Raw genomic sequence first — 26,419 nt, 5'->3', positions numbered from 1 at the left:
TACAATTTGAAAATGATTATGAAACCTTACTCTTCCTGTTACCATAGAGAAAGTGTGAAAATCCAGTGAGTAAACCGATTTGTCTTTGAGATAATTCTGAAAGCATACATGTTTGTTATGTAGCTGCCTGTCACATACTTTGTTCAAAGTGTGGTAATACTTTTATAAAAACTCATTATAAAAACACCTCATATTTATTGTAGTCCCAGTAACTCATCTGAACATTCTTGGGCTGTCTGAGCTACATACTCTGCTAGTGGTTAATCATTTTGGTTCTTACCTTCCCGAAACTGCCTTTTCCAATGGCTCGCAAAATTTCAAAGTGGTCAAAGTTGACTGTAAAACAAAAAGAACATCGTGAGTAATTCAGTTGCTCTTTAGTGACTAATGAGTAATATATAAAGATTGAACTAAACTTAAGTACCTTATGTAAACAACATTCTAGACTACTTTAACATGACCATTCATTCATCTGTAGACATTTCTTGAACACTTAATCACAGGGCTTCGTACTAGGGGCTATAGAAATAATAGAGTAGAAATTGAGTCTCTACTTTTCGGAGACTGTGGTCCAGTGAGGGCTCCATAGAGAGACTCTGATGGATTAAATAGTCACTAAATGAATGGACAATTAAAACTCTCACTGAATGTTGAGAAGGACAGATGCCGCGGGGATCTAACTGTGTATAACAGGGGTTTCACGTAGGTGGCCAAAGACCTGGTCTTCTGTGCATACATTGCCACTAAGGGTCTGCACTTTAAAAATCTTCTCCTTGTCTGTTTCTCATTACAACCACTCTTTCATGTGTCAAAATGATTTCAATTTTCCCAAGTAGGAAGCTATTACCCATGTAAGTTTATAGAATGAGTTTATCCCCAAGGCATAAATATCTAACAGAGGAGGATAAATATGAGCATTAAAGTCTATTTTATAAAATTCATTTGAAGTTGAGAAGATCTTTTGCATCCGCCATTTAAATATTCCACCCTGAGGGAATTCCTGGCAGTCCAGTGCTTAGGATTCATTGCTTCCACTGCAGGGGACTCGGGTTTGATCCCTGATTACAGAATTAAGATCCCACATGCCACATGACGTGGACCCCCCGCAAAAAAAAATCCCATTTCCACCCCTTAGCTTTAAATGGAGTATAATCTATAAAAATATTAAATCACTATGTTGTATACTTGAAACTAAAACATTTTAAAGCAACTATATGTCAATTAAAAAAAAGATTTCCTTCCAGGACTCAGAAGCAATAAATATTTAGTTTATGATAGCATGGTCTCTTGGTTCAGTGCTCAAGAAATGCTTGGTGAAGAGAACAAAGCATAGATTCTTCCAGAAAGGTGACAAGCTTTGGTTATGTGCCTTGATGACCTTGAGAAAATGTCCACTATCTTTCCTGGTTTTTGAAATAAGGATTTAGATAAGTTAAATTTCAAATGAGGGCTTTTAAGAATTAAATCAGAAAAAATTGCAAAATACTAAAAGGTTCTATTCTTCTCTTTAAAAGACATGATTTATTGATTTCAAAATTAATCAGATTAGCTCCTTTTGAAGGAAAGACAGATGAGTAACGGAACCACTCATCTTCCAAGCTTTCTCAAGGTTGAAATATTTTTATAATGTGACTTCATAATCATTACTTAACACAAAACTCACTTTATTTCAGCCAAAAAAAAGAGCCATTTAATCATGTGAGACAGCATGTCTATCACAAATAATTCTGGATTTAACCTGAAAAAAATGGTATAACTGATAAATGACAAACTATTTTTTAATATTTTATTGAATTATAGTCAATAGAGTTAGGCACGACTGATCGACTTTACTTTCACTTTTCACTTTCATGCATTGGAGAAGGAAATGGCAACCCACTCCAGTATTCTTGCCTGGAGAATCCCAGGGACGGTGGAGTCTGGCGGGCTGCCGTCTGTGGGGTCGCACAGAGTCAGACATGACTGAAGCGACTTAGCAGCAGCAGCAGCAAAGTGTCATGTTAATTTCTCCTATACAGCAGTATGATTCAGTTGTGCATCTCTCTCTATATTTTTCATATTTTTTCTATTATGGTTTATCACATAATACTGAATGTAGTATCCTATACTGCAGTAGGACCTTGTTGTTTATCCATTTTATATAAAATAGCTTGTATCTGCTAATCCCAAACTCCCAATTCATCCCTCCCACTCCTACTCTTCCCTCTTGGCAACCACAAGTCTGTTCTCTCTGTCTGAATCTGTTTCTCTTTCATAAATATGTTCATTTATATCACTTTTTAAAGATTCTACATAAAAGTGATATCATATGATCGTCTTTGTCTGACTTCACTTAGTCTGATATATAGTCCATCCATGTTTCTGCAGATGGCATCATTTCATTCTTTTTTAAACCTGAGTAATACTCCATTGTATAAGTATACCACATCTTCTTTATCCAGTCCTCTGTCAGTGGACATTTAGATTGCTTCCATGTCTTGACTATTGTAAATAGTGCTGCTATGAACATAAGGTTGCCTATATCTTTTAGAACTATAGTTTTGTCCGGATATATGCCCAGGCATGGGATTGCTGGATCATATGGCAAATCTGTATTTTGAGGAACCGTTGTACTGTTTTCCATAGAGGCTGCACCAATTTATATTGCCACCAGTAGTGTAAGAGAGTTCCTTTTTTCGCCACACCCTCTCTAGCATTTGTTGTTTATAGCTGTTCAGTCACCAACTTGTGTCCAGTTCTCTGCTACTCCGTGAACCACAGCATGCCAGGCTTCCCTGTTTTTCACTATTTCCCTGAGTTTGCTCAAATTCATGTCCATTGAGTCAGTGATGCCATCCAAACATCTTATAGTCCATCGCCCTCTTCTCCTCTTGCCCTCAGTCTTTCCCAGCATTAGAGTCTTTTCCAGTGAATTAGCTCTTCACATAAATAAACTTTTTAATAATGGCCATTCTGGCTGGTTTTTAGTCTCTCCTTGTAGTTCTGATTTGCATTTGTCTAATAACCAGTCCATTCTGAAGGAGATCAGTCCTGGGTGTTCTTTGGAAGGACTGATGCTAAAGCTGAAACTCCAATACTTTGGCCACCTCATTCGAAGAGTTGACTCATTGGAAAAAACTCTGATGCTGGGAGGGATTGGGGGCAGGAGGAGAAGGGGACGACAGAGGATGGGATGGCTGGATGGCATCACCGACTTGATGGACAAGAGTTTGGGTGAACTCTGGGAGTTGGTGATGGACAGGGAGGCCTGGTGTGGTGCGATTCATGGGGTCGCAAAGAGTCGTACACGACTGAGTGACAGAACTGAATAATTAGTGATGATGAGCACCTTGATATGTTCCTATAGGACATTTGTATGTCTTTGTTGGAGAAATGTCTATTAATGTATTCTGTCCATTTTTTGATTGGGTTGTTTGGTTTTTTTGTTGTTGAGTTGTACAAGCTGTTTGTGTATTTTGGAAATTAAGCCCTTGTCGGTTGCATTGTTTACAAATATTTTCTTCTAGTCTGTAGGCTGTCTTTTTGTTTTGTTTATGGTTTCCTTTGCTGTGCAAAACTTTGTAAGTTTGATTAAGTCCCATTTGCTTATTTTTGCTTTTATTTCTGCTGTCTTGGGAGACTGTCTTAAAACACTGGTACAGTTTATGTCAGAGGATGTTTTCCCTATGTTCTCTTCTAGGAGTTTTACGATGTCTTGTCTTACACTTAAGTCTTTAAGCCTGAATGACAAATTCTGAGTGTTTATTTTCTCATCTGTTAAAAAAAAAAAAAAAAGGACTGACCCTTCTAGACAAGAAAATACCCTTTTATATGGAAAAATGCTAATAAAACTATTTACTTAAGTCATTCACTTGACTATGTTATTTCCCAAACTCCTTGGTTCTGAGTTTATTTGCTACATGAGAAACTCTGTGAGGGCAGAGATTATATGTTGCTTAGTAATCTTTGTTTCACCTTTGTTTTCCTGGCAACTCATGGTAGTAAAAAGCATTAAAAAATCAAATGGGATAGAGTAGATAAGAAAATAACAAAAATGTCTTAAATGTAGTTACAGTAGTATTGACTCTGAAACTTTTGTTTTGGTTTTGCATAACGTGTGTAGATGGATATGTACTGTATCAAGATGTAATTTTTTGTCTATATTTTAATATGACTTGTCAACATAAATTGAAAAACTCTTTTATAAGTTTCCTCTTAAGTTTCAAATTGAAATAACCAATGCAATGATTTCCTTACACTCATTACATGAAGCTGAGTTAGACTTCATGAACTACATAAGTGTTAAAAAAAACAAATCAAGATTTATTTGCAAGCCCAAGATTTCACCTCTAGCAAATCTAGTAACTCACAGTGGTTCCTTCATGTACAGCCTAGCTTAAAATGTTGTGATGATGTTTTGCATCTCCAAGTATTAATATATAGCAGATACCTAGAAGTATGAGCTTCCATTGTGATATTAATCCATTTCATGAACCTTGTCTCTTTATAAGCCATTTTAAGCTTTAATGAAAATAATAAAGGATTAGATGCTAGGTTACTGATAAATTTCTACTAGCAGAACTGTCAATTAATGTCAGGTTAAGTCCCAGAAAAGTGACAATTTTAAAATTTTAGAGAAACTGCATCTTATTTATGCCTTTATTTCTAGTTAATCAAAGAAAGAACTGACTCCAGTCTGATGCCATAGTGCCTAAAGTCACTTCCCTGAATAATAATACACCCAATAACTGAGAGAAGCCAATAACAGGTTGAAAGCGAATGGAAAATAAGCTCTTATACTATCCATGTAGTTGTCCAACAGCATTACTAATTTGAAGGAAGGCTGATGGAAAAGGCAACCAAGCCTCAAAATTCAGACAAAATGAGAGAGGTGACGTCAGAACTGTGGATTATATTGTCAACAGAAATCCTATTATAGGCATGTAGGGTTTGCTTTAAAGGAGTATGGGACAGCGTATCCACTGTGTGCTTAAAAGTTTGGTCAACCTGTACAGTATTCCCTAACAGATTACAAATGGCCCACAAGCCACAGTGGGCCTGCAACTTGTTTTTGTACCTTCTGTGAGCTACGATTGGTTCTACATTTTTAAAGGATTTTAAAAATAATATTTACTTTACAAAAAGTTTTCCAACCCCTGAGATTAAAAACAGTCTCTGGAGACAGAATATCCATGTTCAAATTTCAGCTCCGACACTTAATAGTTGTGCAATCCTGGCAATTTACTTTTATGCTCTGTTTCTTCATCAGTAAAATAGGGATGAAAATAATATATACCTCATAGGGTTTGTAGCAAGATGAAATGAGTACGTATGTAAAGTACTTAGAATATGAACTGGAACTAATTACTTTTACTAGTACTACTGCTGCTGCTGCTGCTGCTAAGTCGCTTCAGTCGTGTCTGACTCTGTGTGACCCCATAGACAGCAGCCCACCAGGCTCCCCCGTCCCTGGGATTCTCCAGGCAAGAACACTGGAGTGGGTTGCCATTGCCTTCTCCAGTGCATGAAAAGTGAAAAGTGAAAGTGAAGTCGCTCAGTCGTGTCTGACTCTTCGCGACTCCATGGACTGCAGCCTACCAGGCTCCTCCATCCATGGGATTTTCCAGGCAAGAGTACTGGAGTGGGGTGCCATTGCCTTCTCGGAGTGGTTGAGTATAGGGAGAGACAAAACCTGGTTCTCATTTACGCTGAGGCTAGGCCAGGGAATGTGGCCTAATGGGAAACCAACAGGCAATAGCAGCTCAACTTCCTACACCTTCTTCCTCTGCTCCAGAGTCTTGCTTTCACACTGGCCTTCTACCCCAGTCTTAGTGACCCTCATGTCACTAGAGTATCCTGGAGGTATATCAAGTTAACAGACAAAGTTGAATGGATCCTAATGTTATGATACCACATGTAGTATTTTAAAAACTAAGTATTTTAAAAGGATTTCCATTAGAGTTTTTCTTTTGAATAGGTGTACATTCTCCACTTATCAACCAGACACAAAGTCTGTATGCATCAGGAACATGTTACATACATTTCCTTTGTATGTCTCATTGTATCCTTGAAATAACCTTATGGTTTTTATAGATAGGCATGCTTAGCCTAGAGATTAAATAATAATTATAACTAGTATAGGCTTCCCTGGCAGCTCAGATGGTAAAGAATCTCCCTGCAATGCAGGAGACCTGGGTTTGATCCCTGGGTTGGGGAGATCCCCTGGAGGAGGGCATGGCAACCCACTCCAGTATTCTTGCCTGGAGAATCCCAGTGGACAGAGGAGCCTGGCCGGCTACAGTCCATGGGCCTCAAAGAGTTGGACATGACTGTGTAACTAAGCACAGCACAGCATTACTAGTACAGTGAATCACTTATCTTGGGATTAGTTTCACAAGTCAGAAAGTAAGCAAAACCTTGTTTAGTCAAAACTACATATGTAAATTATCTATGAAGGTACCCCATTTGAAAATCAAGACAGTCTGTTAAGAAGTCCAACCCAGTATTTTTTTTTACCTTGTGTGAGCACCCAAGGAAGCTCATGAATTGCATTTAAGGACCATTGAGTGAGAAACAAAAGTTTAAGCACTAAAATCATACTCAGCTCAATGGCAGGTCAAATTTATCAGTCACATGTCCAGTAGGACTAACTGAGGGGACAGCGGTTGACTGTTGCCACAAAGTCACACTCAGTACTTGAGTGGAGGAGTGGACAGAAGCAACTCACCATCATGTAAATTCATATACACCTTTCTGATCCTGGACCCGCACTCTTATCTATGTTTTTATAGTTGTCTTACAGTTATTATTACTGTGTATCCACCCATCCCAGAGGTAGAATGGGGGGAAGCAAGGTGAGACTGCTTTGTGTCTCCTTCTAGAATCACAAGTTGGGCTTTCCCAAGTCTTTTCCTAAACAGAAGTCTACTGATGATGGCTCCAGGGCTGATACTCTTTATTTCCTTCCTTCTACCTCTTTCCATCTCAACATTCTGGTCTATAAACAGTGTTGAAGGAAAGAAAACAGGAAACACTTTTTAGATTTTGTTATACCACCCTGACATTTGGAATTTGGGAGAAAAACATTCTAGAAAGTAAAGCAGGAAACCCATTCTTTTTTCTCCTTTTGAGGTAGAAATATTTGGAAAATTTTATTTTTTTCCTTTAAAAGATGCCACCCTTCATAAGTACCAAATCATGAACATGTGTGAGATTTCTGAGAACCACCCTTCTAGATATTTCTGTGAACCTTTCTATTGACGAGAGAAAAAGGACACCAGCGGTGGAACCTTAGATAAGTTACTGGATTTTTTTTCTAAATCACAAGATCCCCATCTGTAAAACAGAGCTCATTAAACTTGACTCACAGGTGGTTTTGAAGATGAGGTATAATGTCAGAAGTATAATGTCTGGCCCACTGAAAACTAAAAATTACAAATGATAAAAAGTACAATTATTTAGAGAAAATGAAGTATTCTTCCCTTCCAAAATTTTAGTTCTATTCCTAGAAGGCAATTACTGTTAACCAATTCTTCTGTATCTGTCAAGAGATTTTTTTTCCTGCATACTACATGTATTCTGACAGCAATAGCAAGATAATAGCATTCCTATATGATTGTAGATTATAAGCACTTTCTACATAATTGTTTCTGTCCTTTCATACCATTACATATAGCTCTATATGTAATTATTTTAAATAGCTTCTTTGAATTTTCTTGCATAAATATACCATAAAAGATTTAGCCAATTGATGGACTTCCAAAGATGATTTGATTACCTGTTATTACCTGCAATAATCTCACAAACATCCTTGATCAGCTTATGTGCATATGTTGTAGGCTGTCTTTATAATAGTAGAACTTCTGGGACAAATATAGAATGGATTTTCCAATGTAAATAGCTCCTCGAAGATGTTATACCAAATCTCCTTCATTCAGTAATGTGTCCATTACTTAGCTTGTGTTAGCTTGTCCATTGCCCTGCCAACACTGTGATATCAACTGTCCTTGATCTAGCAAATAAAAAAAATTGAATTATTGATTTACTTTTATACAGTTGACTCTTGAAGAACGTGGTGGGGACCTGGGGTGCCAACCCTGCTCTAAGCAAAACTCTACATGTAATTTATCATTCTGCCCTCCATATCTAAGTTTCCTCCATATTTGAGTTCCATATCTATGGATTCAGTCAAAGGTAGATTGTGTACTATTGTGATATATATTTATTGAAAAAAATCCAAGTATTAGTGGACCACAAATTGTTGTTCAAAGGTCAGCTGTATTTCTCTAATGAGTGAAGTCTTATATCTTCATTTACATTTATTTTTTCAAAGGACTGCCTATTCACATATTTTTCTTCTTTTTAATGAGTTATTATTTTTATTGATTTGCAAGTGAATTTAAAATGCTAAGTATATTAACTTTCTCTCTAGTACATCTCAGGCATATTTTCTAGGCTGTCCATTTGGCTTTTGACTTTAAAACATTTTTAACAATGTAGAAAACTTAAGTGTTAAATTTATATTATATAGAGTCCAATTTTATATAGTCAAATGTATTAATCTCTCCCTTTTTGTTCTTCTGGACTTAGATCTTTTTTTAAAAGGCGTTTTTTTTTTTTTTTTTTTTTGGTTAGAAGCATGTACTGGTATTTTAATAGCTTTTGATATCTTCTAAAATATAACCTTAGAGTAAATTATGTTGTATATATTCAAGATATACAGAACAAAAAAGTTTCCAAATTCCAACAATTCTAAAAACTCCTGCTACTACTTAAATAAAAAGTTAAAACAATTGATCATCTCCTTGCATGCTGTCATGCCAAAGTGATTGCTAATAACTGGATACTTTTAAGTGCTTTGGGAGAATATCCTCTTGAAGCCAGCCCTCCATATCTTGCTTATGCTGACAGTTTATTTAGTAAACACTCCACTTATATTGCACGATGTTAAGTACCAATGTTATTTGGTCCCAATTGATTCGGCACACACACTGGTTGCTTAAAAATGACACTGGGCAGGCTATAATTCTCTGAAGGCAAAGTCAATTCAAGATGGAAACAGTACTTAGCTAGTTACATATGTTCCTTCACTCCAGTTGAGAGAGGGCGGGGGGCAGGGGGAAGTGTGTGTGTGTGTGTGTAATCTCTGCCCCTTCCACCCAGTACAGCAGAATAGACACTTAGGTGGAGTTCAGGTGCAGACATCACTCCCTGTACTTGGTCTGTGTTCACTGACAACCAACGTGTGCTGATAGCTTGCACAGCAACAACCAGGCACTGTGCTCTGTGCTGAGGAGAACGCAAGCCAAGGCTGCCTACTTTCCTGGGGCCAACAGCCTCGTGGGACAACAGAATAATTAATATCTGTTAATATCTAATATTATCTAACAAGAAAATAATGTCTGTTACTATCTAGCTAATATCTAACATTTTTGTAAGGAATATCAGGCATTAGTCTAAGCCTGTTATATAGATATATTATTTCAATTTCCCATCAATCCAGTGAAATAGTACTACTATTATTGCCCTTTTCTTAAAGCTGAACAAACTGCAGCCTGAAGTAATGACTTTTTCCAAGGCCACAGAGTAAGCATGGGGAGAATGGTGGAGTCCAGAGCTGTCCTCAAATGCTGTTCTCACTGCAGCCCATTACATGTAGGTAACGGTGCCTGAGAAAGAAGGATCTGCGGCCCAGAGTCGGGGAAAACCTTATCTCACCACAGTGCCCATCTTTCTGGCTTCTCCTCTTAAGCAGTATCTCTCTTTCATGGATCCTATCTTAACAACAGTGGTCCCACCAGCCATGTGCGTCCCTGGTGTCTGTCACTCATCCTGTCCCCCTCTCCTTGCCAGAAGCCCTGGTCTGGGAGTGGGACTGTGACCTGAGCCATTCCATCTACATCCTTCACATGCAGGGTTTTCTGATCTGGAAATGCACACTTCCTCTGCTATCACAAAGCTTTCTGCACAGGAAAACAGAACTGGCCAAATGGGAAAAAAAAAAAAAAACAGATCAGGAGGTCCCAGGAAATGAAACCAACACACGGAATAAAGTAGACTCATACAATAAAAAGGGAGCCCTGATAGCATTAAAGTATGCAGCTTCATACCCAGATGGGTCCTATCTCGATTTTTCTGCAGGCATCATGATATTCTTCCAGTAATTTTCAAATTTTTAGTTTTATAGCAAAACTCACTCAAGTTCCAAGTAACACAGCAGCACTGCTGTAGGGAAGAAATCAGTTTTGTCCTGAGAATGCACCAAAACATCACTGGGGAGAGGATTAAGACGTGAGGAAAATGTTACAAGGGACTTCCTCTGTTTCTTCTTCTTTTTATCCTTATATTGAATTGGAGTACCAGAAAGATAATCTCCCAGGAAAATGTATGAAACATACACATGAATGACTGCAGCGTAAAGGAATGCAAAGATACTGACAGCCTTGGTGGTGCCACAGGATTCCCAAATGTGTCCACCCATCAAAATAACAGAAAACACTCTTAAAATGTTTTAAACACTGTTTAAAAATGAGTTTCATGGGCCTCACCTGAATCAAACTCTGGAGGCTAGACTTAAGAATCTGTATTTTAATCTACTCCCTGAGGGATTCTGATAGACCCTGCCTGGAACCAGTCTGCAGGGCTTGATTTATGAACCACTGTTTCATCCACTAAAAGCTATGGAGCTCTAAGGTGGGAGAAATTTTTTCCTACTGTATAAGATAAAAGAGCTGCAAGGAAAGGCAGCATTTCATTTGGGCCTCGCAGAAAGGTAAGAGCTGAACAGGTAACCAAGCAGTAGAGGGCAGGCAGGGATGTACGTACTGAGTGACCCAAACCTAGTGTGAAGAGGCTCTCAGCCAATGTTATTTATCTGATTTCCATGGCCTTAAGCCTCTCCACCTCTGCCCCCGTCCTCAATGAATTTGAAGCTAATTATTAATGGCATTTTAGAAATAATCAGTAGGCCTCTGTTGCCTGCACTGTGACACATCTTAGGTCAAAGTTGATAATTATAATCATTATGTACATCCATGTATAGGGCTTCCCTGGCGGCACAGTGGTAAAGAGTCTGCCTGCCAATGCAGGAGATGCGGGTTCAGTCCCTGGGTGGGGAAGATCCCCTGGAGAAGAAAATAGCAACCCACTCCAGTCTTGTTGCCTGGAAAATCCCATGGACAGAGGAGCCTGGCGGGCTACAGTCCATGGGCTCACAAAGAGTCAGACACAACTGAGCACACGCACGTGTCTAGGTACTGATCCAGTATTTATGTATATTACCCTAATTGGTCCTTACACTATAAGGCGATCATATTATTGCTCCTTTATGGATGAGTTATAGAGACCCCAAAATGTTAAATCTCCCAGGGGTAGGGTTTGGACTTGAAACTGACTATGTGTGGCTCCAGTGGGTTCTGAGGTTTTAATAGTATAGATGAGTCCTGAAAGTTTTGTAATACATTAGCATGGTTATGAACATGAAACTCTGGGTTTGGGTTTTGACTGCACTGTTTACTAGCTATTAACTTTAAGTTAGTTAACCTCTCTGAGTTTAAATTTTCTTCTCTGTACAACTGATTGCGTTTAGTATCCCTTCTAAGGATATTAGGAAGACTAGATGAAATAAGGCATATCAAAGGTGCTTGTCAAGACTTTGTTTGAACTCAATAGAGGTATCATCATTACTGTTTTTGCTGTTACTGGATGAGTCACTGAGGTATCAAGCCAATGTTTTCCCCCAGAACATTAGGCAAAATGATACCGGCACATCACAGGACAGATAGTACCAAGAATATACCCTCTCTGAAGGCAGACACTGGGCTCATCCTGTTGACTATGGTATCTGTATCACCTAGAGCCATGTTGGGTAGCACATGCATAATCAATATAATTAATACTTACTAAGTGAAGGAAGTACCATCACCAAAGTTTAACAGAATATATATGGCTTAGGAGGAAATTTTTAAAAGATATGTTTCTTTATTTGACTTCCTAGTGTGTTGTTATTTAAAATAGGTCCCTCCTTACATTATTGTAAATCCACTATGCTTCAATTTAAAAAATTAATTAAAAAAATAAAATGGGTACCTCCTAAGAAATGTCTTACCAACAACCTATTACTAAAAAGCTTCTTCATGAGTAGGCAGTAAAGTCTCCATTTGAATGTAACAACTTTAGATTTCTCTGTATACGCTGAATTTAGATCTCAAACACCTCAAGAACTGATTTACTCATTCTCTGAGCTCAGAAGTGTCAAGAACCGCCATTTTCCACCCCACCAACCTCATAACCAATAACTGCCCTAAACAAGGACTTGGATGAACATGCACCAGGAACTGAAGGATAATTAACAGCAGGAGCCAAAGGATGTTTGCTTTGTCAATGCTGCATGATCATCAAACAAAGGTAAATGTACCTCACTATGGCAACAGGAAGGTACTCACGCTAAGTTACAGTCTTCCGGATGCCCCATCATGCCTTCCGTATACCTCCCGCTGTCACTTTGCCCGTTGATTTTTAAGAATGCACATTGCACATTTTGTCAAAAAGGGAATAAAAGGACTGAAAATATGAAGCACTGGCTAAAAATAATTCTTTTGGTGGAATTTACCAGTTTTCCATTAATTAGGTGAATGTTTAGTTACCAAAAAAAGCCACTTATACCTTTTTAAGACAGTCACGGCAAGCAGTAAAGAAGTTCAACTCACTCCTCTAGGAGCCACAGCCTTGCTTGCAAGTCAAATCAACCAAGACTCTGAGCATCCCTGTGCCCAGGACTGAGGGAGACACTGATGGGAAGACAAAATGAGCTTGGGACTCAGGGACTCAGGAATGTCCCTTGTCCTAAGGGACATCCTCAGGAAACTGAGCATGACTTGTTCAGTTGTATTTGTGAGAACATGAAACCTGGATAACCAAATGCCCCTGCCTCATTTTTATTTTTCTGTAGTGTGTATATATTTGGAACCCATTCTTTAGTAATCTTTTTGGAATTAAATGAGTATAAATATATATAAGAAAATAAGTATACAAATGAAAGCAATTAACTGTTAAGTGTTTGGTATAGAAAGAGGTTCAGTGAAGCCTCAGAGTGGGGAGTAAAGATTGTGGCATGACAATTTTGTGTCTTGGTTTTCAGTGAAGACGGAATGCTTTAATGAAAGATAAAAAATGATTTGAGTCAGAAAGACTTGCACTGGAATCCTTGCTCCACCATTTACAAGATAAATGGAATTAGGAAATTTACTGGACATTTCTGAGCTTCGATTTCTTGTTCATAATGAAGAATATCTTTATATAAAACTAATAAACTTTTATCATAAAAATACAAAAAAGTAGAAGAAAAAGAAAATCATCTAAAGATAACAATGATTGATATCTTGATTAGTTTTTCTGTCTTTTAGACATTGTTATTTTTATCAAAGTTATGTATCTATGTCTTTCTACATGGATGCTGCTGCTGCTGCTGCTGCTAAGTCGCTTCAGTCGTGTCCGACTCTGTGCGACCCCAGAGACGGCAGCCCACCAGGCTCCCCCGTCCCTGGGATTCTCCAGGCAAGAACACTGGAGTGGGTTGCCATTTCCTTCTCCAATGCATGAAGGTGAAAAGTGAAAGTGAAGTCACTCAGTCATGTCCAACTCTTTTCGACCCCATGGACTGCAGCCTACCAGGCTCCTCCATCCATGGGATTTTCCAGGCAAGAGTACTGGAGTGGGTTGCCATTGCCTTCTCCGTTCTACATGGATAAACAGGTTTAAAAGTCAAAGAGTTCTAAATGGTTTGTTATAAAACACTGATGTTAATCCTGAGATCCACTTGTCTCACTCTCCAATCTCTCCTGGCCAAGAAGCTAACACTCTTACCTCTTGAGTTAATAAATTTAGTAGTTTCTGCCATATAATCTAAATAGGATAAATTTTTTGGGTCAGTTTTAGGAATTACTTAATGAATTTTCAAGATGGCAGGTAGGCATTTAGCTCAATTCCTTGGTCTTTTGACCTTACCCCAACAGGCTCCCATCTTTCTAAGATAAGCTGTATCTGATATAATGATTTCAATTAGATCATTATTCAATATTTCCATTATTATGAGTATGGAAACAGTACGCACACCTGAGTAATGTAGTAAACCACGATTGGTTTTCCCTTCTTGCACATTTACCCCCACCCCTGGAGTTAATAATTGTCTTGTTTACATTTGCTTGCTTTTCTGTATCCTCTTTACTAATTCAATCTCAAACTCTTCTCTAGTGGTCTAAGTATCCTCTAACATGTTCAAGTGCATCAACCACATGATCATCTTCCTGAAAATATCTCCACCAGACCCCTCCAATCTAGACTGTTTATTCTTTTTTGCTTCACAGCTGTCATTCTAGGGCTCCCTATCACCCTCTTCCCTGGGGTTTTCATTCATTGGTTTTCTTTAATGACAGAATCCCTGCTTAGTGCCTGCACTGTCTCCCTCTTGTTGGATTCTCTTATTTCTGTGGAGTGTATCCTATAACAGTTTTGTAAGAAGGGGAATTGCATGGGAGGTAAGTTTTTGAAGTCTTGTATATATGCAAAATAGTTTATTCTCCTCTCACTCGATTGAGAGTTTGTCTGAGTATTGAATATTAGGCTGGAAATTATTTTCCTTCAAAATTTTGAGGCCTGGCCTGGCCCTCCTTAATTTCTTTTTGTGTTACTGTTAGCTCTAAAGCTATTTTGATGCCTAACCTCTGATGAACAGTTGTCTTCTCTGGACCTTGCAGGATCGTGTATTTGTGATGAGTGTTTGAAACTTCATGATTATGTGGGCTTATTTTATTTGTTGTGCTGGGCACTTGATAAATTCATTCAATCTGGAGAAGTTCTGGGCTTTTCTTTTTCCCTTAAATTAGTATGAGACGGTTTCCTCCCTTTATCTTTCTCTCCTTTTGTACCTACTGTTATTTGATACTAGAATTCTTAGACTGGCTCTTAAATTTTCTTATATTTACCCTTCTGTTTTCTATCTCTGTTTGCTCATTACTATGGGAAATTTCCTTAAATTTGTCATCTAAGCCTTCTTTGGGATTTTCCATTCTTGTTGTAACTTTTCCTCTTACACTAATTTTTGGTCTATGAATGTTGCTCTCTTGTTATCCTATTTTTTCATGAAAAAATTTGTCACAGTCTCGTTTATCTTTGCTAGTTTTCCTTAAGTTGCTTTTTTTTCTGTTCAGGTGTTTTAGTATCTGTCAGTCCTATTAGAAGCCTTTCCCGTATGTCAGAAAATCCTTGGTTTTCTGTTCATTTTTAAGTGGGACAACCTAAACATCTCTCTGAAAGTTCTGAGCATGAGGATGGAACTTGTTCACAGTAAGTTTGACTCTTAGCAAAGGCTAGGATGCTGAGTTAGAAAACTCGGATGTTGATTAACTTATATCTTCCATCTTGGGTTGATCAAAAGTTCCAGGAAAGACACTCTACCTGGTGTTTGTCTGAGGAGTGAGGCCCCTGGTGTCAGTGTTATCAGAGCCTAATGGGAAAGAGGGCTGAGGGTCTGTGCACACAGCATGCATTCATTTATCTGATTCTTCCTTTCTCCACAAAGCACCGCTGGCCCTCAGTGGGCCAGGTCTTTCCCTCCTCTCCAGAGGGTTAACAACAGTTCGGGGAACAGATAACTAGTTTCTTTCTTTTGACAAAGTGGTAGAAGGACCTGACCAGTGTTTGAATAGATATCTAGGCAATCCTCCTTAATTAGCACCCTCTTTCTTGTCTACTTCTAGAGACAGGTGGCCCTAAAGATTCCCAAGGACTGGAGAGAGATGAATGTGTTTCACTCACCATCTCTCCCTGGAAGTCTTGCTTCCATTTTTTCTCATCCTTAAAATAGATACCTTTCTCCTAGGGCTTTGGTGGGAACTAAATTAGATAAAGTATATTCAGTTCAGTTCAGTCACTCAGTGGTGTCCAACTCTTTGCGACCCCGTGAATCGCAGCATGCCAGGCCTCCCTGTCCATCACCAACTTCTGGAGTTCACTCAGACTCACATCCATTGAGTCAGTGATGCCATCCAGCCATCCCATCCTCTGTCGTCCCCCTCTCCTCCTGCCCCCAATCCCTCCCAGCATCAGGGTCTTTTCCAATGAGTCAACTCTTCGCATGAGGTGGCTAAAGTACTGGAGCTTCAGCTTTAGCATCATTCCTTCCAAAGAAATCCCAGGGCTGATCTCCTTCAGAATGGACTGGTTGGATCTCCTTGCAGTCCAAGGGACTCTCAAGAGTCTTCTCCAACATCACAGTTCAAAAGCATCAATTCTTCGGCGCTCAGCTTTCTTCACAGTCCAACTCTCACATCCATACATGACCACTGGAAAAACCATAGACTTGACTAGACGGATCTTTGTTGGCAAAGTAATGTCTCTGCTTTTGAATATGCTATCTAGGTTGGTCATAACTTTCCTTCCAAGGAGTAAGTGTCTTTTAATTTCATGGCTGCAATCACCATCTGCAGTGATTTTGGAGCCCCCAAAAATAAAGTCTGACACTGTTTCCACTGTTTCCCCATCTATTTCCCATGAAGTGATGGGACTGGATGCCATGATCTTCATTTTCTGAATGTTGAGCTTTAAGCCAACTTTTTCACTCTCCACTTTCACCTTCATCAAGAGGCTTTTGAGTTCCTCTTCACTTTCTGCCATAAGGATGGTGTCATCTGCATATCTGAGGTTATTGATATTTCTCCCGGCAATCTTGATTCCAGCTTGTGTTTCTTCCAGTCCAACGTTTCTCATGATGTACTCTGCATATAAGTTAAATAAGCAGGGTGACAATATACAGCCTTGACGAACTCCTTTTCCTATTTGGAACCAGTCTGTTGTTCCATGTCCAGTTCTAACTGTTGCTTCCTGACCTGCATACAGATTTTTCAAGAGGCAGGTCAGGTCATCTGGTATTCCCATCTCTTTCAGAATTTTCCACATCAAGAGTATAATAGATGCTCCATAAACAAGAGTTTTTTTTTTTTTCCTTTTGGAAATTTAACGGTAGGAATCAGAGATAGCCATCAGTTTATCATTTATTTGCTTTGTGACCTTGGCTAGTGTTTTTTAAAACCATTTTTAGACTCACATTTTCATCCAAGTTAGGGATGAAGTTGTACCAGAGTAAGGTAGGCTAGGCCCCTAAACCAATGACTGGTACCCTTGTAAGAAGACAGAAGTCTGCACACAGACACAGAAGACCACGCGAAGACAGAGTCAGAGATCGTAGTGATGCTGCCACCAGCCAAAGAACTCCTAGAGCTACCAGAAGCTAGAAGAGGCAAAGGAGGAGGCTCCCCTAGGGGATCTATCCAGAGCAGGGCCCCACCAACACCCTGACTTCAGACTCCTCGCCTCCACAACTGAATATCTCCATTGTTTAAAGCTATCCAGTTTGTGATACTTCCTACCAGAGCCCTAAGAAACTAATACAAGAAAACTAATTTGCAGTGTCTAACTCCAACACTAAGCAGGCTACTACTTAACACAGTAGTGCATGCTTTCCACATATCAAAGCATACGAAAAATGGCATGTGTGAGAGGCATTTTTTTAAAAAATGTGATGAAATGTTAAAAGACACAAGAAAGATTGGCTGATTTCTAACTCTAACTGAATATTCCTAGAACTTGAAGAGCACATGAATGTGTAGTGCTACTGTTCATAAAGTGGTTTGAGAAAATTGTCAAGCAGAGCAGAAGAGGAGTTTTTCAAATCCCTGAAGAGAAGGTTCTCGAATTCCTTGGTGTCTCCACTATGCCTGGCTCAGCAGTTGGAGGAGGGAGATGAACAGGAAGCACTTCTGCAGCGTGTTTTCTTTCTCCTTAACTGGATCTGCTGATGATTGAGTATGCTTGATGTCAGCAAATCCTGAACAAGGATAAAATGATAGATCCTGGTCTTCTAAGCACTAGCTCCAGTAAGGATAAGCAAAACTCTGGCATGTCCGTCAGTGATGTATGGACCGAGGCTTCAGGCCCAGTCCTAACTCTAGCCATTAGCTGACTACAGGGTTCCTTCTGGAAAAATATTCTGAAAGGAATAGAAATCTTACTCTTCACCATCATGTAAAGGTAAACGCAGCCGCATGTGATAAATGCCTATAATGGCTGAACTCTACAAGTCACCTCTGAGCAAGTCCACACCTAGGTATGCCCACCAAAGAATTGACAAGAACTCAAATGGGTGTTTGGGTACCAATATTCATCCAGTATTATCCACCATAGCCCAAAGATGGAAACAACTCACATGTCCATCAACAGATGGATAAACAGTGGTATATATGTACACTGGAATATTATACAGCTATAAAAAGGAATGAAGTTCTGACACAACATGGATGAAACTTGAAGACATTACGCTAAGTGGAATAATCCAGACTCAAAATAGGAAATACTGTATGATCATACTTAAATGAGGAGCTTTGAAGAGTCGCATTCACCAAGAAAGAAAGTAGAATACAGATAACCAAGGGCTAGAGGGAGGGGGAATTGAGGTGTCAATGTTTAAGTACAGAGTTTCTCCTTGGGATGATTAAAAAGTTCTGGATATGGATAGTGGTGATAGCTGCACAAGGATATACTGTGCCACTTAACTGTACACTGTTTAAAATTCCAACTTTTATGTAACATTTTTCACAAAAAGTGATAAAAGAAAAAGTTTTGAGCAAATGGTACAAAAGTCTCCACAACTCATTCAAGTCAACATTTATTTTTAAGTAATATTCATACCTAAGATTAATCCCATATAAATAAACCCAACTGCTTTGAATATTATTTCACTATAGTGATGATTTACTATTCCAAAATAAGGAATAATGTCTCTTGTCTCCTGCCATACAAATATTTTTTTAGGATTAAAAAATTATCAAACACTAAAAAAAAGCAGTTGTGATCTAAGACAACATCAGTACCTTTTGTCATTTAGGTATGTTTAAAACTGTGACGTTAAATAAATTATAGGCTGTTCAAGTTATAGAACTGCAGAACCACTAAATTAAACTTTCAAGAAATCAACAAATTTTAAGAAATTATAACACACTATCATGATATAAATGAAACTGCAGATGCAGAAGCATTTAAAGCATCATCTCAAATACATCAAATGCCTTTTACACACATGCACAGATAAAAACTACTTTATGGATTCATTTATTTAATAAGTTGGGTACTGAAGATATAAAAGTGAATAGAATGGACAAAAATCCCTGTCCTCAAGAAATTTACTTTATGATGAGAAAAACACAATTAACAAAGTAAATAAGTAAATTAAAGTAAGAAATTTAAAGAAAAATATAGTGAGTGAGAAAGAAGAGAGGTGCCAGAATGAAGAATGAGGAGAGTTATGGAAACTCCCCAAAATATTAGCAAGAGTTATCCAGAGGCTGAGATATTGAGGGTGACTTTTTTTCTTCCTGATTTTATTTTCCAGGCTTTCTACAACTCAGATGTACTACTTTTATAATTATAAAACTTGCTTTTAAATACACGTTTCCTAAAAATAGCTGCAATGTAGTTCATCTCATCTACCTTTGTACTAGGATGTTAACCATAGGGAAAGCTGGGGCTACAGTCTTCAGTGGCGATGCGCTGGGGCAAACAAGCAAGCAAGCCAATTCCAGTTACCAATCAGGCACCTACGACTTCAGCAGAAATTCTTTTCCATGTTCAATCAAGCCTTAGTTTAGAACATTTTTCCTGTTATGTTATACCCTGGACAGAAAGTGAAGTTATCAAAGTGGCAATGACTTTATTATTTTATAAAGGTAAACCAAAATTATCCTACGAGCTATCATACAATGAGGTTGATCTAAAAAAAGGCTGAAGAGTGAGTCAGTTAGGATGATTATAGCCGTGAAATAAATTGTGAAAGACGTCGATGTAGGTCATTGAAATTGTCCTTGGAATCGAAATAAATAGAGGAAGACAAGTAAACTCAAGAGTAGCAAGGAACTGTGTAATTTACTCAAGGGAAGAAGAGGTGTTATGTATTGAACCTGTTACATGTTAGCAATAACGTAGTCTGAGGGATAGCGTGGGCTGCAGCAGATGTGAAGGCGAATGCCCCTGTGAAATGAAACGACTCAGCTCTCAGAGAGCAGGATGCACTGCTGGGCCTTTAATTAGTGTCTGACATATTATTACTGAAAAGCAATCCCCTAGGTTTGTTTCAATTTATAAATTCATTCTGGTTGGCCATCATGGGAGGATATCTATAACTGAAATAAATGAAAGTTATTTTATATCAAGATTCAGGATCTAGCTGTGTGGCTGTCTGATACCGGTCAGTGCTTTAACCTTCAGTGCCTCAGGCCTGTCACGTTTAACCTACAGGCTGATAAGATGATAAAGGGTATTATGGTAGTTGGCCCCTGTCATTACTCCTAATGAGAAAGTTACTGGGTGGTAAGTACATCTCCATATCAGTTCACTTCAGTCACTCAGTCGTGTCCGACTCTTTGCAACCCCATGGACTGCAGCACACCAGGCTTCCCTGTCCATCACCAACTCCTGGAGCTTACTCGAACTCACGTCCATTGACTCAGTGATACCATCCAACCATCTTATCCTCTGTCATCCCCTTCTCCTCCTGCCTACAATCCTTCCCAGCATCAGGGTATTTCAAATGAGTCAGTATTTTGCATCAGGTAGCCAAAGTATTGGAGTTTCAGTTTCAGCATCAGTCCTTCCAATGAGTATTCAGGACTGATTTCCTTTAGGATGACTGGTGTGATCTCCTTACTGTCCACAGGACTCTCAAGAGTCTTCTCTAATACTCTAATAATTCAAAAGCATCAATTCTTGAGCATTCAGCTTCCTTATAGTCCAGCTCTCATATCCATACATGACTACTGCAAAAACCATAGCTTTGACTAGACGGACCTTTGTTGGCCAAGTAATGTCTCTGCTTTTTAATAATGCTGTCTAGGTTGCTTATAACTTTTCTTCCAAGGAGCAAGCTCTTTTAATTTCATGGCTGCAGTCATCATCTGCAGTGATTTTGGAGATCCCCAAAATAAAGTCTCTCACTTGTTTCCCCATATATTTGCCACGAAGTGATGGGACAAGATGCCATGATCTCAGTTTTCTGAATGTTGAGTTGTAAGCCAACTTTTTCACTCTCTTTCACTTTTATCAAGAGGCTCTTTACTTCTTCTTTGCTTTCTGCCATAAGTGTGGTGTCATATGCATATCTGAGGTTATTGATATTTCTCCTGGCAATCTTGATTCCAGCTTGTGCTTCATTCATCCCAGCGTTTCTCATGATGTACTCTACATATAAGTTAAATAAGCAGGGTGACAATAAACAGCCTTAACATACTCCTTTCCTGATTTGGTACCAGTCTATTGTTCTATGCCCAGTTCTAACCGTTGCTTCCTGACCTGCATACAGATTTCTCAGGAGGCAGGTAAGGTGGTCTGATTTTCCCATCTCTTGAAGATTGTTCCACAGTTTATTGTAATCCACACAGTCAAAGGCTTTGGCGTAGTCAATAAAGCAGAAGTAGATGCTTTTCTGGAACTCTCTTGCTTTTTTGACGATCCAGAGGATGTTGGCAATTTGATCTCTGGTTCCTCTGCCTTTTCTAAATCCAGCTTGAACATCTGGAAGTTCATGGTTCACATACTGTTGAAGCCTGACTTGGAGAATTTTGAGCATTACTTTTCTAGCCTGTGAGAAGAGTACAATTGTGTGGTAGTTTGAGCAATCTTTGGCATTGCCTTTCTTTGGGATTGGAATGAAAACAGACCTTTTCCAGTTCTGTGGCCACTGCTGAGTTTTCCAAATTTGCTAGCATATTGAGTGCAACACTTTCACAGCATCATTTTAGGATTTGAAATAGCTCAACTGGAATTCCATAACCTCCACTAGCTTTGTTCATAGTGATGCTTTCTAACTTGACTTCACATTCCAGGATGTCTGGCTCTAGGTGAATGATCACACCATCTTGATTATCTGGGTTATGAAGATCTTTTCTGTACAGTTTTTCTGTGTATTCTTGCCACCTCTTCTAAAATCTTCTGCTTCTGTCAGGTCCATACCATTTTCGTCCTTTATTAAGCCCATCTTTGCATGAAATGTTCCCTTGGTATCTCTAATTTTCTTGAAGAAATCTCTAGTCTTTCCCATTCTATTGTTTTCCTCTATTTCTTTGCACTGATCACTGAGAAAGGCTTTCTTATCTCTCCTCACTATTCTTTGGAACTCTGTATTGGTATATCATTCCTTTTGTCCTTTGCCTTTAGCTTCTCTTTTCACAGTTATTTGTAAGGCCTCCTCAGACAACTATTTTGCCTTTTTGCATTTCTTTTTCTTGGGGATGATCTTGATCACTGCCTCCAGTACAATGTCATGAACCTCCGCCCATAGTTCTTCAGGCACTCTGTCCATCAGATCTAATCCCTTGAAATCTATTTGTCACTTCCACTTATAATTGTAAGGGATTTGAGTTAGGTCATACCTGAAATGTCTAGTGGTTTTCCCTACTTTCTTCAACTTAAGTCTGAATTTGGCAATAAGGAGTTCATGATCTGAGCCACAGTCAGCTCCCAGTCTTGTTTTTGCTGACAGTATAGAGCTTCTCCATCTTTGGCTGCAAAGAATATAATCAATCTGAATTCGATTGATTGCCATATCACTTGCTTCCAAATCAAACTCCATGACATACTCAGTTTCCAGAGGGGGAAGGTGGAGGTGGATGATTCAAAGTAACAGTGTCCAGCTGACCACCTGCTAAACTGCCAGCCTGGAGCAGTGACTACTACCACATGTCCTACCTGAGTATGTCGTGGGGGTGCCTCACCCCCAGCATCCCCCACATCAGCACCCAAATCTGTTGTAGACAGAGGTAGGAGGGCCCTGGCAACTCACCTAGAAGCCTTCCTAGGGAGGAGGCAGCATGTGAGCCAAGTCTTCAAGCCCCTGGGGGCCTATATCCCATCAGACCTCAGCAAACATAAATTCTAAGCTGAAATTTGTAGGAAATTAGGGACAGCAACTGCAGGCAGTGCAGCCCAAGTGTGGGCCCTTCTGAATGCAAAACCCTGTGCGCCTACACTGCTCCCACATGGATAAAGCCAACTCTGGTCTCATCATTTCACAGGAATTAACCAATAAAAGGGGAAGAAACTATCAACTTAAACTTCTTCTACCATTTCCTCTTTAAAAAAAGATCCTCCCTTAACATCATACTCAGCTTCAGTGCTTGACTCATTTCTCTGCTTCTCTTGAGAGCAAACTTGTTGAAAGGGTTTACTGTACTTGCTTGTGTCTGTGTCCTCCCCTCCCATACATTCCTGACTCCCCAGCCTCTGGCTCTTGCCTCCACATCCCCACTTGAACTGCTTTTGTCAGTGTCACTTATATTCTGCTGATTGCCTAATCCCACTTTGCTGCTGCTACTGCTAAGTCGCTTCAGTCGTGTCCGACTCTGTGCAACCCCATAGACGGAAGCCCACCAGGCTCCCCTGTCCCTGGGATTCTCCAGGCAAGAGTACTGGAGTGGGGTGCCATTGCCTTCTCCAATCTCACTTTACTCAACCCAAATCTCACTTTACTCAACCACCCAGGAACATTCAACACAAGCAACTACTTCCTTCTCCTTGAAAGAGTCTTCTCTTACATTCCAGAACATATGTTTTTCATATCTCACAGGCTGTTCCTTCTCAATTTCCTTTGCTGATTGCTTTCCTCTGCCTGACTTCTAAATACTAGGGTTCTCCTCCTCCTCTCTTTTTCCTTACTCTCCACTCTCCCAAGGCAGACTCATCTGTCTCAGTAAAATTTAAAACCATGTCTTTTATATCTCTAGCCCAGACTTTTCCACTCATCTCAGCTTCCTATTTGATATCAGCATTTTATACACTGTCATTTTATGCACCCAACTGAGAAGTCTTGACTATGCCTAAACATGTCCCCATCCCTCAGCACCCCTTCTCTTGCATCTCAGCAAAATATCACAGCCGTCTACTTGCCTATTGAAGCAAATCCTAGAATTCATTCTTGATATTGTTCTTTCCTCTTAGTCCACATTCAATCTATCAGTAACTCTCAATTATTTTATATTGAAAATACATGTTGAATAAACTCTCAGTTTTCCATCTCCCACTAGGTTAGCCCAGGGACCACCAACTTTCACTTCAAATGAATATGATTGTCCCAATTAAAAGAGGCCACCTTTTTTTTTTTTTTTTTTTCTATTTTAGCCTCTTCAGTGGTATCTACATAGTACTGATTTAAAATTACAATTGTATTTTTGGATTTTACAGATCAGAAAATCCCATCCACCTTAAAAACAGCAAACAAAAACTAGAGAAGAAAAGGAAAACTAATATTGGGTAGCTTTTAGTTTTTATTTGCCAAGTAAGAACGTTAAAAATTATGGTGATCATGATAACAGCAGTAATAACTCTTTATGAGCAATTAGTATGTGCTAGGCAGTGTGCTAAACACTTTTTATGGATAATCTTTTTATTCCCACAAAATATATTCAAGGCAGATGCTATTATTAGCAGCCATTTACATGTGAGAAAACTGGAGATCAGAGAGACAAGTCACTTCTCTAAGTTCTCACTGTGAAAAAAAATTGTATTTCCACAATTCTTAAATACTAGACACACACAAGAAAGAAGGTAAATGTAAACTTAAAATTTTTACTAGTATTACCATGTGAGAAACTTACTACATTGCTCTTGTTTTTCTCCTTTCACCACAGACTAAGAAAAACATTATATTTGTTCACAGAGGGTATCTAGAAGCCACTGAATTAACCTGTGGCTTAACTGACACCACAATGTTTAAGGTTGAAGGTCCACTCTAGAACATTTCACTGAAGATCCACTGATAAAAAAAAATCACTTAGCTCCTTCCCTAGTCCTTTATCATCCCAACTGGTTGGCAGCAAATGATTGCCACTAATACATGTGGAGCTTGGCAGGTCCTTTAAGGAAATATTTGAAACTTCTCCAAGAACGCAGCTTTCAAGGCCAGTTGATGGCATTTGCCTGCATAGTCAGTACTTCCCTTTTATGAAACACGGTACCCCAGGGAGTCGGGGCTTTCCTGGCACCAACTACTCATGCCAAGACCAAGCAATGGGCACCAACAGCTTCTTTTTCTGCTGCCTAGACCCCAACTCATGAATTGGTTCAAAAGTCAGAAATACACTGGCTATTTCTTTAGAACAAATCGGGAAGTAGCAGTTGGGGCAGGATGGGGGATCAATACCCCCGATTGTTGGATGTCTCTCAGTTGACTAAATGCCCCTTGTAGGAAATAAACTCTACTAATGATATTTCAAATGAGTTACATTGAATTGAATCTAGGCTACCAAATAATACATATATTTACAAAAATAATATAATTTATTCTCTAAAATAGTAGATTTATTGGTCCAAGTACTTCTACTGACTCAAACTGATGAAGAAAAACAGAGTCTGTGAAGACTGCCTTTGTTAAGCATCTATAGAGAACAGATGTCAGTCTTCTTGCCCAATCTTTTAGTGACAGCTCGATGGTTATGAGTGGATATCAGATGAGCCCCTGGCACATATAAATAAATGCCTTCAGGATGCCTTAGGGCAAGGGTTAGTACAACATGGCATGCTGTCATGCCATGGCATGGAGGTCAAATTCCACCCTCTATTTTTATATGGCTCATAAGCTAAAAATGGCTTTCATGTTTTTAAATGTTTGGCAAATCAAAATATTTTGTGACAAGTGAATATGATGTGAAATTCAAATTTCAGTGTCTACAAGTAAAAGTGTTACTGAAATAGAGCCATATTTGTTAGTTTCCCCACTGTCTATGGCTGCCTTCATGGGGCTACAGCAGAGTGAGTCATTGTGACAGAGGCTGAACAGCACAGCATAAAATATTTACTATCTGGCCCACCACAGAAAAAGCATACCAACCCCTACTGTCAACTCTTCTTCGAAATAATGAAAAAACATAGGTAACTCAAGTGTAGAACAAGGTTAATATAACTTATTGTACTGTAAATATGCCTCCAGGAAGGAAATAGTTCAGGAGGAAAAAAAAAAAGCCTCTGCCAGTCTAGTGAATTCAAAATCTATAACCATAGCTTTTTCAGTCCTTTCAACCATATAAATTGTGCTGCGTCCTATTTTAAGAGGAATATAATTCCATCATTGTGTACGTGTGTTTAAAAACAAAATTTCCACAAACGGTCCCAGAGCAATGTATAGTTGAAATCCCTGTATAATTGATAGAACCTGAATTGGTAAAGTCCTGGGTCTCTGTAAGTGAATTTACACTTGTAAGGCCATATGTGCTAAGTCGCTTCAGTCATGTCTGACTCTTTGCGACCATATGGACTGTAGCCCACCTCTGTCCATGGGATTCTCCAGGCCAGAAAACTGGAGTGGGTTGCCATTTCCTCCTCCAGGGGATCTTCACAGCCCAGGGAT

General features: G+C 39.0%; 1 protein-coding gene across 2 annotated transcripts in view; it reads right to left on the bottom strand.

The window, feature by feature from the left end:
• Positions 1–26,419, bottom strand: part of STK32A (serine/threonine kinase 32A) — a 133,727-nt gene that overhangs the window by 94,379 nt on the left and 12,929 nt on the right. For both annotated transcript variants that reach the window (XM_070793775.1, XM_070793777.1), the window contains exon 3: positions 281–336. In XM_070793775.1, the coding sequence (XP_070649876.1) occupies positions 281–336 (56 nt within the window). The remainder of the gene's footprint in view (positions 1–280; positions 337–26,419) is intronic.

Source organism: Bos indicus, chromosome 7 (assembly GCF_029378745.1).
Source record: "Bos indicus isolate NIAB-ARS_2022 breed Sahiwal x Tharparkar chromosome 7, NIAB-ARS_B.indTharparkar_mat_pri_1.0, whole genome shotgun sequence".
In the NCBI taxonomy this organism is placed as follows: Eukaryota; Metazoa; Chordata; class Mammalia; order Artiodactyla; family Bovidae; genus Bos; species Bos indicus.
The sequence above is the reverse complement of the archived record's forward strand: the minus strand, read 5'-3'. Positions and strand labels throughout refer to the sequence as shown.